Source organism: Ischnura elegans, chromosome 3, assembly GCF_921293095.1.
Source record: "Ischnura elegans chromosome 3, ioIscEleg1.1, whole genome shotgun sequence".
NCBI classification, from domain to species: Eukaryota; Metazoa; Arthropoda; class Insecta; order Odonata; family Coenagrionidae; genus Ischnura; species Ischnura elegans.
The window spans coordinates 134,336,474-134,351,515 of NC_060248.1; the positions used below are offsets into that span (position 1 = coordinate 134,336,474).

The 15,042-nt window shown below is 38.9% G+C and overlaps 1 protein-coding gene across 2 annotated transcripts in view; it reads right to left on the bottom strand.

Annotated features, from left to right (window-relative positions):
• Positions 1–12,182, bottom strand: part of LOC124156609 — a 146,131-nt gene extending 133,949 nt beyond the window's left edge. For both annotated transcript variants that reach the window (XM_046531255.1, XM_046531254.1), the window contains exons 1-2: positions 10,773–12,182; positions 9,557–9,752 (exon numbers count right to left, since the gene is read on the bottom strand). In XM_046531255.1, the coding sequence (XP_046387211.1) occupies positions 9,557–9,752; positions 10,773–12,080 (1,504 nt within the window). In that variant the 5' untranslated portion in view covers positions 12,081–12,182. The remainder of the gene's footprint in view (positions 1–9,556; positions 9,753–10,772) is intronic.
• Between the last annotated feature and the right edge of the window lie 2,860 nt (positions 12,183–15,042).

The following is a 15,042-nucleotide window of genomic DNA, read 5'->3' on the forward strand; positions in this document are numbered from 1 at the left end:
AACCTTTTTCAACAGTGATGGAATAATATCTGGAGAAACCCAAAGCTCTAAGCAACTGTCCGGAGTACATGACCCTAGTTCAATGCCTGGGACATCCAGAGAAGCCTTTAAGCAACTTGTAAGTCTTTGAAAGATCACCAGAATTGAAATATGGCACCTACCATACTGTTAAATCAGATATCACCAGTCCCCACCTTCGAAATAAAATCTATAACATTGAAACAGACAGCGAAAGTATTGACGTTCGGCGAACACGTAAAATAAAGAAGGATGAAAGCAAAGAGTAAAAAATACAACGTTAAAAAATGGTAAATTTGGAAAACAAAAAAGAAAAACTAATCATTGATGATGACCAGAACAGATTTTTGGAATGTGAGGATAGCTATTTTACAACAAAATTAACAGTAGATTTGATCAAATGTTACAATTTTGATCATTGGCTGCACGAATCATGCAAAACATACGGAAATCTCTGAAAATAAATGTGGACGAACCAAACTGATCGAGGAAAAAAGAAGAGCAATGTTTAAACAATTTTTTGAGTAAATTAGGTAAGAAGCTCGTGCAAAATATGTTATTTATAGGCATTCATTAACACATGAACGAGTTTCAGTGCAATGTTTAAAGAATATTTTCCCTGAAATAATGCAATTCTGAAAAATACTTTTACAAACGATACTTCAAAATGTGTTTAAATGCTATATTAAAACCATAATTTTAAGTTAATTTGCAAGTGCTAATTCAGATTTAATTCAGCTTGAGCTGCATGGGGCATCTCTCCCACAGAGGTGGGACAGTTGGGAGAGATGGCCAAATGCTATGGAAAAGTTAAATTATTTAAAGGTGAATATTTTTTAATCAAAATTTGTTCGTACATTTTTTATTCTTAATAAAGTTTGTATTATAACGTGAGTTCCTACATTCTTACCATTACCTCAGTCATAGATATGAAGACATTTCCTCAGGTGAGGCATGTATCCCTACCTCATATCTGTAACGTAGGAAATGTCCTCAGGGGAGGAGGAAGGTAGAGAAGTCACTTATAAGCCTTGCATTGATGATGGGACAATTTAATCGACCAGATGAAACAGTCCAATGAAACTATCGTTGGAGGACGGAACGACAAGGGTAGGCCACGCATTAGATACTCAGCGCAGCCGATGTGAAGCAGAAGAATGACGTAGGTATTTAAAAGATTAGCGGATAGTAGAATTGAGTGGAGAGCTGCGTCAATATACCTAATTTTAGGATTGAGGATAGACCTTTGATGATGACGATGATGATTCGACCCATTCTAACAATTTCCTGTACCTGAAATTGGAAAAAATTACGCTTGATAGTATTTCCTGTAATGTTTGCATGATTTACATGTCCATGTTGACTAACTCAACATGCCATTAAAATTTCAAGATTTCCATTGAATGAATGACGTCCTATTCCTGAGAAAGTGAGCAAGCAGCACCTTCTTCACGCCACTTTACTTCAACAAGATATCACTGGTGATATATTACATTCATTCGTCGATAATGACAACACTATCATCACCACACTGACATGTGCCAGTGGGCTTTTCGTACCATGCCTTAAATGCCAACAAAAGAAGATAACGTCTTGTCTTCAACTTCACAGTTCATAAATCCTGCGGTGCGTTGCTGTGAGGAATTAGAGCCAATGTTTGGCCGGTTACTTTTACTTTATCCGGTGATTATTTAATAGGTTATTTAATAGGTATCCCTTTTCCAATATTTGTAGCGCTGATATTTTGATACATAGGGTTATTTTTTGTCATAACCTTTCCACAGTATATTGTTATCAAATTTCAATATCCAAAGTGATGCTTACAGTACATCACTTTAATGTCGCCTAAGGACGGAATTAATGGCTTTTAGAATGAAAATTACACAAGAATTCTTGGCTCGAGTGCACAATTCATAATTGAGCTCTTTTGGATAAAACGTTGTATTTCGTGGAGTGTCGTTAATGTCGTTGTGTGAGGCATTTTCAGGGAAAGAGCAGCGAATGAATGTATTTCCGCGTCCGCCTCGCATCCCTGAGCAACCCGTCGTCGTCGTCGTTGCTGTCGCCGCTCGTCCGCTGTTTTTGCTCACGTCGCCTTCACGGTCCGCGGCAACAGCGCAACGACCCAAAGAAAAACACGGCGATATCAACTCGACCTCCCCGCGAAGAGAAAAAAAACAATTGCCGTTCGCCGTGGTGTTTATTCTTTGATCCAATGAGTTTGGCAAGAGTATTCGCAGCTCCGATGATACCAACGCGATGGGCTGCTCGTTTCGGGAGAGCGATTAAATTCACGAATTGCGTATTCAGAATAAAGCGAGTTTAAAGGAGAAAATAATATTCACGACACGCGACCGATTCGACATTTTCAAAAAATTGCGTTCAGGCCATTTTAAATTCCTTCGGCAGATGAAAACATAGCAATCTGAAGAATTTTGTGCCAATTTTGCATCAATTTTTATTTGATCCTTAAACTTCTTAAATTAACACGTATTTTATTTACTTTGTAGAAGTAAGCCATCAAAAGAAAGGCACATTAGTAAAATGAGTTTTGGATTATTTGAGGGTAAATAAAAATGAGTTTATTTAAGTTACTTGAAGCGATATCTTTCAATTTTTCTCAGATTTATTCCGCCATAGGTATACCTTAATAATAGTATAGAGTAAGTATATATAATATACTTACTCTATGATAATAGCTATTTTTTTAAGTCGTTAATTATATTTTTTGTTCGCCATGGAAGATTATTTCGTTCTTCTATTTCTTAATTACTTATCGTAGAAGAAATCACTCGGCTGATAGTATCCATTCACGTATTGATAACAACCCGATGAAAGAAAACATGCGAAGGCATCTTCACGCTCCCTCGTCATCTACACTCATTTAGAAATCTTACATTCACCTAAAACCGACATTAAAAAAATATTCCCAACTAAAATTTTACATAGAATGTGATCTGAATAAAGTGAGGAATTGAAGGGAAAGAATCATCGTGGAATTGGTTCCGTGGAACGTGCTCCTTTTCTAACGAACTCTTAGGGATAACTGGCTCACATTCCGTTCAGATCTGTAAAGGAATGGACGGACACCCTAATCCACTGTTTCCTTACAGCTCCCGTACTGTTCTGTAGAACTTGGTAAACTGCTGAACCATTGTTTTAATACTCGTATTTGACCGGTTTCTTATACTGAACCTTTTGCTCTAATCAGTGTTAAAGAATGTAATTACAATCATCAGAATATACCCACTAAAGGTGGGAATGGCGAACTACTTGCGATATGGAAATGATACCATCCATATACTGTATACCCCTAATTTCACATTGATTGCCTCGTGGAAAAATTCTCCTGGACCGGCAAATGAACCACGGATCTTCGGCTTTCCGAACCACCGTTCAGACCAAAACGCCAGCCAGGTACCTCAATTTCAATGGCAATTTTACCGAGATTTACGGCGCTATTTGTGTTTATGTCTTTGCGGTCCATCCAGAATGGCAACACAAGGGAATATGGGCATCCAAGAAGCCTCGGTAAAATTGCCATAGGAATGAAGGTGGACGTTAGAGCATTGTTACACCACGGACCAAGCGAGGCTCCGAACCCGAGGAAGCGACCGGCGACTCCTTCACCTTTTAGCCTTTCGGAAATGTCGCGAAATGGGAGTTCCCTGCGTGTCGCAAGGGCCGTTCGCAGGGAGACCCACGCGCGCCGTGTCCTCGCCTTCGATTGGGCTCGTTAGCAGCCGTGACAAGCGACACACACGGCGCGCATGCAGCCGAGCACGGGACCATGCCGGAAAACACGCGACCCGCCGCTGCTTTCCCCGTTCCGAATAAAAGAAGTAGGCGCTCGTTTGAGCGGCGATGGAAATAAGAGGAGGGTGCGCAGATGCAAGACGCTCGGACGCGGAGGAATCTCAGCAGGACGGGAGCAAATTGGGAAACGCGGGAACACTCGCGTCCTAGAGAGTGCGACGCTGGTGGGGATGAAAAACACGAGATGAGAGCGACGTGGAGTGGGTGGCCGATCGGGAGGGGAAGATATCTGATCAAGTGAGGATGCAGATGCATGAAGATAAGACGGAGGGAACGAAATTCGCAGGTGAAGAAGGACCGCGTGCATTGAGTTTGCTATCAGATAACCATGAATAGCATACACTGCTTTAATCCACAGATTTCACTTGGTGCTGTTGCGTCGTCATCGTCAGCTGCAAATTTTAAAAAACCACAGTCAGTGGTATTAATATCGGGCGGAAGGAGAGAGGGAGGGAGTAAGGGGGGAGGAAGTACATAGAAGCGGGGGTGAATTCTGTTTAGTCATTACCTCGCTTTGACTTTCTATGAGATGGCGGACTCTTTTCATAGATACTCGTAGGGAATCTTCTAGTTGACTACTACACACTGTTATCAATGATGCCAGGTTAGGGATGGGACGGAGGAAAGAAAGTGTTCGATTGAAATGAAAGATTGTTGAATAATGGAAAAATGAAAGGAATAATTGTGACGCAAGACTCCGCTGTACACATTTCTCTTCGCCATAGCATCAACTAGATCTGAATGGAAAGTAAAGGAAAACAGGAGGACAATGTCAATTCATAAAATCACATTCGCAAGAAATGAGCATCTATGAATTGCTCCAGCATCTATTTCTGATTCCCTACGCAATGACTACCCAACAAAAGAGACGGAACGTTAATAATTGAAAACGCTCATTTTCAAACGAGCAATGATTCAGCAATCCTAAAGCGTAACTTAAGTCTTTATGTGTTCCCTCATTTTATAGACAGGTAAAACTTTAATAGTTGCGTTACGACGAATCCGCAATAATTCCGATAATGCTTTAATTTCCTATTTCTAAAAGCAAGCCAAATAGGTTAAATCTGAAACTTTGATATAATCACTTTGTCTAAATTTCAATATTAATATTTCTTCACTTGGCTTAATTAAAAAAAATCCAATCGCGTTAAATGAGAAATTTTAGGATTTTCACCTAATTTAAATTCCTAATTTTCAGTTTAATTCAGTTCCAGAGGCCGAAAATTAATATAAATTTATAAGTTATTGGCCGTGCTCACCACCGTTACAGAAGGCGTTGGGCTTCATCGACGCAAGTTTACTCAGGTAACCTCACAATCAAATAAAGGCCTAAGAATACGCTGAATTAAATAAGATTCCACTAACTGTTGAACACATGGCTACATGCACCAAATATGAGTAGGTACGTCAGTTAGCCACTAGGGAAATAAAACGCGATAAAACTATCTGCCAATGAAGGGAGCATTTTAGGTTACATTCGATGGTGGTTACTATTATCCATGTAACTTAGAAATAATAAGGCTAAATCAAGGGTGTAAAATTGGATATCCTGTCTAATCAGACTTTACAGTCGCCCACTATCCCGACTTTACGATATGCGAATTTAACTACTATAAAATTTTTCTCATTATTATTTGCGGACGAAGTTATACCTAATGAAGATTGTTGAAAAGAGGGATTTGATAAAACGAAACAACGGTAATTTCTGAATGATCGTAAACAAAAAGTAGTTCTTGACAGAATCAGCTCTTATGTAGTTAGCGTAACATCAGGTGTTCCACAAGGAAGCGTAATCGTCACCCTTTCGCTCAATTTATGAACTAATGACCTCTGATCCTGAATTAGCAGTAACATACGTTCATTTGCTGAAAACGCTGTCATCTATTGCGTAATTACTGATCACTCTGACTATGAACTTCTATCATCGGATATAAACAACGTTCATTTTTGAAGCCAAGAGTGGGGACTCGACCTTAATCCGAGCAAATGCATGTCGGTAGATATTTTGTAGAGTTTGTCCAATTTTAACCATATTTATGGTGTGGATGGTTTTAACATAAAGGCAGCAGACGATGTGAAGTACCTGGGAGTTACGATAACCTCGAACCTGTCGTGGGGAACACATATAAGAAATATTTTCGGCAAAGCACTGAAGAAATGAGGATTCATCAAGCGTATTGTGGGAAGATTTTCGGATGAGAAAGTGAAAGAAAGGTGCTATTTCGCACTCGTCCGATCGCACCTTGAATAAACAGCGAGTGTATGGGATCCGGTGCAGAAAGACTTAATCCGCGAAATGAATAAAATACAAAGGAAGGCTGCGCGGTTCGTCAAAAACCGCTACGGGCGTACAGACAGCGTTACCTAGATGTTAAGCGAATTAGGCTGGGAGTCGCTGGACACTCTGAGGATGCGCGCTAGGCTTATCAGAGCCCCACAATATTTCCGGGTCAGACAGAATTAAATTAATAATAATTTTATTTTTTCTTTCGGGGTAAACTGTAGGACTAGATAATGTTTAAACTTTTTCGTTTTTTGCAACCAAATATGCGTCCTAAAAATGCGCAAATGCCTTCCAACTCACGCCTCTATATTTATCAAAAGGATAGATAAAATTGAAGTTTGAGGGCTTTGTAATCGTATTTTTTTTTAAAGCCCTTTTATTAATGTACATTAATATTTGCAACTTATTGTGGAAGGTGAATGTTGTAGATGTTGTAGTTTTCCATAGGTTGAGTTCATGAAGTTGACAAAGCGGCTAATTTTACGGTGCGCGAAGGCATTTATTGCACTGGCGGCTTTGCACAATGCCGTGAAGATCGAAGGTCGACTACAACTTAATAATTTAATACAACTAAATGTGTATAGAGGTAATGGGTAACTTCGCAATAGCAGCGATGTCACAGTGCGTTGCTTGAATTACATCATACCCATATAAATATTCAGTAAATGTAGAGAGAAAATGTGCATCGCTTCGAGAGCGTTTGGAAGAAGGAAAAAAAACATTAGCTCGCCGATTCCAATGATTTTATGAATAAAGTGACGGAAAAATTCACTCACAAGGAAACGTCTAAAATATAAAGAGTCTCATTTATATTCTAAAGCGATACTTTTTTTATTCGCTTGCAAATTAAAAGGGCAACGTCATCAGAAACCACTCCATAATATCAACCAATGAAGTCCTATTTCGACAGCTCCTTCTAACTTCGATTCCATTAATATCAAACCCCGCCCAGAAAATTGCAAAGAAATCCCGAGGCTTGCCGATTGGACTGATGAATTAAGTCTTATTATTAGACGATTGGTATGACATTCTGTAGCATGGAAGTGGAAAGGACAGTACTTTTACCGAATCCAAGTCATGCAATTACGTGTGCGGTATGTCCAACAGCTATCAACCTATCTAGTGGTAATCCTTTATTTGGAAGATAGAGAAAAAAGGTTAAAAGACTATGAAAAAAGGCAATAGGTATCCTATTGAGTAAATAATAAGACTAACGATATACGCAAGAAACCCCTATGTGACTATACATAGCAAATTGCAAAGTACGCCGCGTCACGGTATTCCATACCATCTGGGTCATACATTATATCTTATACACAATTCACTTGCTAAAAGATTCACTTACCAACGTCCGTCGAGCACGGTATTCCCCGTGGCCAGCAGCAAGCTCTGAACTGTGCCGCACGTTCGAAAAATCAATCTTAATTTCGGCGTCGCAGGTGATCGGAATTCTCCTTTAGGGTAGCATTCTCCATAGATTACGTTGTACATATGGTGTTAATAGCTCGAGATAACTTGGTGATTCTTCTTTGTAATCCTTTGTGAACACAAAATTTCGACGAAAAATAGGGTCCGCCATTTTGTATCGTATCGGCCACAAATAACACAACTGAGTCGTGAAAGTTGCCAAGAATTAACAATAATAAACTGTTTCATTATATTTTAAAATTTCGTTTCTATTGAAGTACTATAGAAGGTATGGCATTAGTTTTAACATGCTGAATTTAGAAAAAAATTCAATGCGGGTAATTTTTGCGAAATTTGTTCAACTTTGAGGCCAATTAATTTGTTTAAAAAAGTAACCTTTGAAAAACGGTTTAGGTCAAAAATGCACTAATGCATTGACAACAACTGTGCAAAGTTTCAAATTCCGCACTCAAAAAAATCGTTTCTGGAGTTTTGTCCAGCTTTTTTCGATTTCAGCCCGCTGTGCGCCGTGGCGTTTGCGAAACAGTTTTTGAAAATGAAAGTCTAGCGAAGAGCAGCGATATACGGCGCCGAGGAAGATAGGCTGCAGGTCTCTAATTCATTATTTCTATCGAACCTCTTGCATGCTTTTTCTGAAAAATGCTTTTATCTGAAAAAAAAACTAATCCAATTCCCTGAAATAGCATTAACAGATTCCCATAGCAAACAGTAACACAATAAATAATGCTGAGAGTTTCATGACAACTAAAGTTACATATTTTGATGTTAAAATTCTGATTTTATTATATATGAGCGAGTAATTTGAACAAAGATACCTGGAATACTCTTACCCGATGTTTCGCAAACTTCATTTTTGCATCATCAGGCCCTGAAAATGTTTATTAACACATGACTGAAAATTCTCCAGCCCTCCACCAAACTTAATTAACCATATCTCTCGCATCTAAATTATTATTCGTTCAACTTAATAGGAGTGAGACATTTTCAGCAACTTGCTAGTCTGTAAAATCCCACATGAAGCAGAGTTGAAAGTTGTGCAACTTCGACAAGAGGAATGGTTAATTATATTTTAATACTGACCGATAAAATTGAGACATATAGTAACAAATTGTTATCGTGGGACTTTTGAGAAATTGGTGAGTGAGTATAAGATGTAATAGCATTTTCATTCCAATGGGATTCAGATCTAGCCATTCAAATAAATAATTATTTCTCTTTCACAGGAAAGCGCTGGAAAATAATTTGCAACTGGCTACCTGAATCGAAATGCACTTTCCTATCTATTTGAACAGCGCTAAACTCCGTTTTATTCAGTTGACTGTTTCGAGAATATAATATGCATCAAACAACATCTAAGGAGGATATAAATATTTTTACGCGGTCTTTAAAAATATTTATGGCATAGTTGTAAACAGAAAATTATTTACCTTCAGAATTATTTTATATCCTCCTATAAATAAAATAGCTTGGTTTACTTCTTTATACTCGCCATTAATGTTCATAATTTTTTATCTAAATAAATAAAATAAAATAAATCCGTCACTAAACACACACAACGCAACAAAATTTTTAGGACAAAAATATTTAAAAAATATAACTTAAAATATACCATATCTGAATCGCTTATAAATATGTACATTTAATTATGTTTTGAATTTATAAAAAGTAAAAAAAAGAGAATTCTAAAAATTATTTTGTTGCTTTAATAAAGCAATTAATTTTTTTTTCATGTATAATAGGTTGTTACCAACTTTTACCACAATGCTTAATTTGAATTATTTATTTATTTAACTGATTATTACGAAGAGGGTATAATTTGTCTGTACTGAACTCAATGTTCTCGATAAATGATGATGATTGCAATGAAAACCAAGATAGAAGGCTGAAGAAATTCCTGTGTTAATTATTAATTCGTGACAAATGAACGACCAACCCCCTTGGGAAGCATTGCATCTAATTGTAAGTACAAGTGGTTCGACATGGCGGGGAAAGAGTGGGCAAGTGACGCACCGTATGGGAGCCTGTAAATGCCCTTGCCGCTCGCCACGTCAAGGTCCTCGTCCCAAAAGCCCTCGTATCGACTGCGGGACCAGAATATCTCGGCCCGCTCCCGCCTCTTAAACCTCGCCTCCGTGCCTTTTGCCGTGGCGGCCTTCGACCCTTCAACCACCGGCGATCCATCCGATTGCTCATCAGCCGATGAATCCTGCAAACGAAATAATCGCATTCCATTCATATGAAATGAAAATCTCTCTAAATTTAAGGGCGGCCTCACCACCTCGATTTTTTTACAAAACAATGTACATATATGTTTTAGGCGAGTGCACATTTATATTGAAATAAGTATTGGTCTAAAATATATATTAAAATATCATATTTAATATTTATCAAAACTATCGAAAATATTACCACAACAATTAAAAACGTGTCAACTGGTTGGGCAATATTTTTGTTGCTTATTATTTTACGATTTTTTAAAAGTTTTCATTCAACACACGTTCACCAAGCTGGCATGAAGTGATTGTTGATAATACTATTTTGACTTATAAGAAGAGGTAGGGGCTGTAAATCTGATTGGATTTTGACAGGCTTTATACATACACGAATTTACTTTAGTTTATAAATTGATCTTCATAATTATTAGTTTGTCGTAGCCATAAAAAAGAATCAGGCCTAAATTTTCCACCTTCATGGAGCGTCTTACTATTCTAATGGAGCTGTAGTAGTCTCTAATAATTACTGTTAATAGATTTAATTTTTTTATGTGAATAGGTTGTATTTCACCGCTTGCTATTCTGCTGCGTGCGGTCGGACGGGTAACAATTTGCTCTCGAGTAAACTGAAACTTAAGTCAACCTCGACCTGTACATTGGGCTGAACATCTTTCCTGAATATATCCTGAGAGCGAAATAGTTGCGCACGCAAATAATGTAATGATGGAGGCTTCTCAGGTGGGCCTCTAGCTATATTTCTCCATCTATGTTGTCTCCCAGCGCGCTCTTCAACGGGTTTGCGCCAGCCATTGCCACTCCGAGCGATGCGATAAGATAAGGTGAGAATTAGGGATGCAAACCGAAATTTATAATCTCGATGATGTGACCTATCGCATTAATGATTTTTCAGTGCAATTTTTGGTGATTCCAACTGCTATGTTGAGAATAAACCGCTCTGCTAGTGGGGAAGAGAGGATCGACGGGACGGGGTGAGCAATTGGAGCGGCACGAACCGTCAAGGAGCGCGTCGATCCATCCGCTGAGTGGGTGAGGGGGCGGTAGAGTCTGGCGAATCCCTGCTGGCTCTCGAGGGTGTCGAGAAGGTGCAGCCACCACCGCGCCTCCATTTTTCCCGCACCCAGAGGGTCCCGCACCCTCTGCTCGTCCACCGACACGGCTCGAGGGCTGGGTTCTTCGGGGCCCCACCAAGCATCCCATTCACTCGTGTGCTCCGGCAGCCTCTCCAGAGAGCTGTCCTTCGACGCTCGCCAGCGTCTCCTCTCCTTGATGACGCTCTCGGGGTATTTGGTGAACAAGCACGCCCCCTCCTTCAAATTCTCGCTCCCCTCCACGCCCGCGTCTGTCTCGTCGGGGAATTCGGTGACTGTGGAGATAATGCGGCCCTCTTCCGTCACGACGAAAGTCATCACGCCCTGAACTCGAAGTATTTCCTCTTCCTCCTCCATATCGGGTTGTTCTGCGTTGGGGTGAACCCGTTGGAGTTCCCTGGGCTTTCCTTGGCTTTCGCCCCTCTCATCTGGGAAGACGGTGTTCTCCATCCCGGGGACTTTGCTATCGGAGTATATTCTGTAAAAGTTGCTCGATTCCCTCTCTTCGCCTGGGAGAACTTCCTCCTCTATTATTCCCGAGAGTTTGGTGGTTGAAAGGACCGTTGACTTTGCGATGCGCTGTCCCCCCTGACCCGGCAGTACCCTCAACTTCGTTTCGGAGAATTTCGTGATGGAATACATTCTCTTGCCGTCTTCCGACATTCCAAAGCTCTTCACGCCCAGTGCTGAATGTGATTCTTCCATCTGGGGATATTTGGTGTCTGAGGAGGCTCTTTGAACGTCGCTTTCGTACTCACCTTTCAGATCTTCCTCGACAATGTCGGGGATATCAGGCACAGCGAGGATGTCTTTGGCGTGCATTGACTCTGGGACCCTCAATTCCGTATCATGAAATCGGGCAAAGGAGTAGAGTCTCTTGGAGTCGCTCGACATTCCAAAGCCCGGAATTAGTGAAACTCGAGGAGCATTCTCATCCTCGTGATATTCGGGGGTTTGCACTTGAGGGTCCCTGGGCTTTTCGCAGCCTCGATCTCCATCCTGCGTCTGGGGTTGATCGCTGTTCGAGGAGGCATTCCCGCAGCCCTCCCCTGCAAGCAACCCCTTCTTCTCCCCCTCCCCCATCTCGGCGTCGGAAACGATTCCTAGGCGATCAGAACCGTTTGGTCGGTCTTCCCTGCTTGAGGGAACGTTGGAATTGTCGTTCAGCGGAGGATTGGAGTCCGTCTCGAGAGCTTCTTCCGTTGACTGCATCGTGGTGACAAGGATGACCGATTCTCCGGAGGAAATGAACCGAGATAGTGCTTTCCAGCACGAGAATTATTGCTTCCCACAAATAAACACGACACAGATTCCTTTTCCTCTGTTTATCTGTCGTCAACAATGTCGCCAAGATGTGTATCTAGGTCAAATGTTTACATGTTTACATCAATTTTATAAGGAAAGGACTGTGATTCCGCATTTAATTACGATGGAAATTTATTTTTGTTTCGAATTGCCTCGAATTCGTAACTTCAAGATGAGAATATGACCCTTATTATTTCACTAAATCGGTGAGTAAAATTTATTCCGTTATTTAGTAGAAAATACTAATTCTTTGTATTCTACGCAACGAGGGAAAACTCACCAATAAGTCTAACCGATTCAGGCGTTAATTGAAACGGATGGACTTATTACTGCCACTTATTTCATTACGTCGAACTTCTACTATATCACGCCTAAATCGGTTGAACTAATTTGGAATGCTAGCGCAGGAAAACTTAACGATGAATTCCGCCGCTCATCATTAGCAGCCCACTTGATAAATGGGTATATGCGTAGTAAAGGTTGACCTTCCAATCCAATGAAAAACCTACAGACAGCATATACGATTCTTCGAAGTTCGAATAGCCCTTATGATTGCAGTGTAACTCATTATTTACTATTTTAAAGTGATGCATAGTCAATCATTTACTGTTGTTAATTTCCCAACGCTTTAGATATCGAAATTACATGGGCGTATCAGATTCACTCAATTTTATATCAGAAGGAATTCAATATTTATCTATCGTACTCTTCCTTTCTCGATTTATTAAGACATACACTAGCTAATATCAAAACCTAAATTATCCGTTAAATCATAGAAATAAAGTCAAGAGTACTTTAAAGGAATTTATGAATGTGTTTCTCTATTCAAATAAGACTTAGGTAGTATACTAAAACTATGGTTGGATTTTTGCGTCATACCTCACTTTAACGCTAAGATGTTAGTAACAGAATTTTACAAGCAGCATTTTAAGCTTCATTATCGTGATCTTATTCCAAGATCTCCCCGTTTTCTTACTTGAATTGACCATTTATAAAATCAGACCATAGAAAAGAGCAAAAACTTAATAATTCATACCAGAATTAAATAAAAATTATTGATGACAATTCTTGCTGATTCTAATTATAAGAAAAGGTCCTAATTAGAGATCTTAGACAGGAAAATACAGGTTCTGCACGTCAAAATATAATTCCACCACTTGATCCCATATTTATTCAAGGCAATTAGTAAATGATTATGGAGAACGTTTTTCAAACCAAAAAGTTACAAGAATTTGAAAGATATTCGCAACGAGGGTATCATGAGACGGATAAATCTATTGATCACTTACTTCCCCTTCAATATTCCAACTTTCCTCAATCACATCATGTGAGCCATGCACTATGATAAATGAATCTATTTGCTCATAGATTAAACGAATGCAAACTGTCTCTAAAAAGTTGAAATGTTGGTTTTCACCCCCTTGTATGAATCTCAGCCATAAAAATAAATCTCTTCCTAGTTACACTAAAGTATGAAGAACAGAAGAAGATAATCCGATATGATAATGTTTGTATATAGTTGAAACATATACCAGTGGAAAGATACATAAAAATACATTTTTATTCTTGCATTAGAATTTCGTTTTTCAACTATTTTTAAAGGTGAATTTTGAAAAAAAATCATAAAAATGCTCACATTTTAACGTTTTTGCCTTAATAATGTCCCCTTGACGACCGTCAGGATCGTTTATGTCGCTTGGTATCTCTTGGGCACGCGATTGGGCATTAAAAATTGATATTACAGAAAAATAATTTGAAATTTATTCTTAAGATGATAAAACACAACGAATGCAAAAAAATTAATGTTTGCTTTTTGTTATTTTTATAGGTCGTCATCGTTCACAGCGCGCCATTCGGTCGGATACCCTATCCCCAAACACTTACAAAAGTCAGTGATTTTATATTTTACTACCAAAATTAATTACTACCAGATATAATTTATACGGAAAAACAAACCTTGCCAGGTCAGCTAGGTTTTTTATAAATGTGTTCGGGTAGAGAGAGCTAGCAATATATAAAATATTTGGGAATTAATATTGATGACCAGTTTGAATGGAAAAAAATAACCAATTGAAATCAGAAATGTTATTTTTTATTGAGATATTATTTATTTATTGATATTTATTTATTCAGATATCTGTAACCACTATCTACTATGAGATGTGCTTACTATGCTTTCGTTAATGTTATATTGCACTACGGCATAATTGCCTCGATTTGGGGAGGAGCTTATGTAACAAATATTAAGCGATAGCCCAGAAAAAGATAATCAGGGTGATGAAGATGAAGATAATGTTGAATACAATAATATTGAAGATAATGATAAATATGCTTCCGCTACGGCCCACTGCTACCCACAATATTAAAAAAATTATAATCTAATTTTGAAACATTTGCCAGTATATGAAGTGTTATGACCGTGGTGGGGAACTAATTCAGCCTATGGAGCTTAGGAATAAGTATTTAACAATTATTTGCATATTCCGAGGATGTGATACTATATTCTTCAGAAGTGCATGGGATACGTATAAAATATTCGGGCCAAAAATATCAAGTGAACTTAAAAAAAGTAGGAAGCCATTGTTAGGTCCGTAATGGTATTAGCAATTCCAAAGCACTGCAATGAAGAAGTAACTTTGTTCACAGTCACGCGCACGGGTAAAAGGTTATATTCATCGAAGATGAAGTTCGCCTTGAAGAAATCATTTTCTTAGCGTTACATTTTTTTCCTCCAACACCCAAAGCAAATGTTGAATTGGCTTTCCATGCCGCGAGGAAACATTTTCTTATTTCGTTAAATTTTATCGTACAACTTCAAAGATAAAATCATACAATAAAACGCTGATCGATCATGCTCCGGAAGCATAAA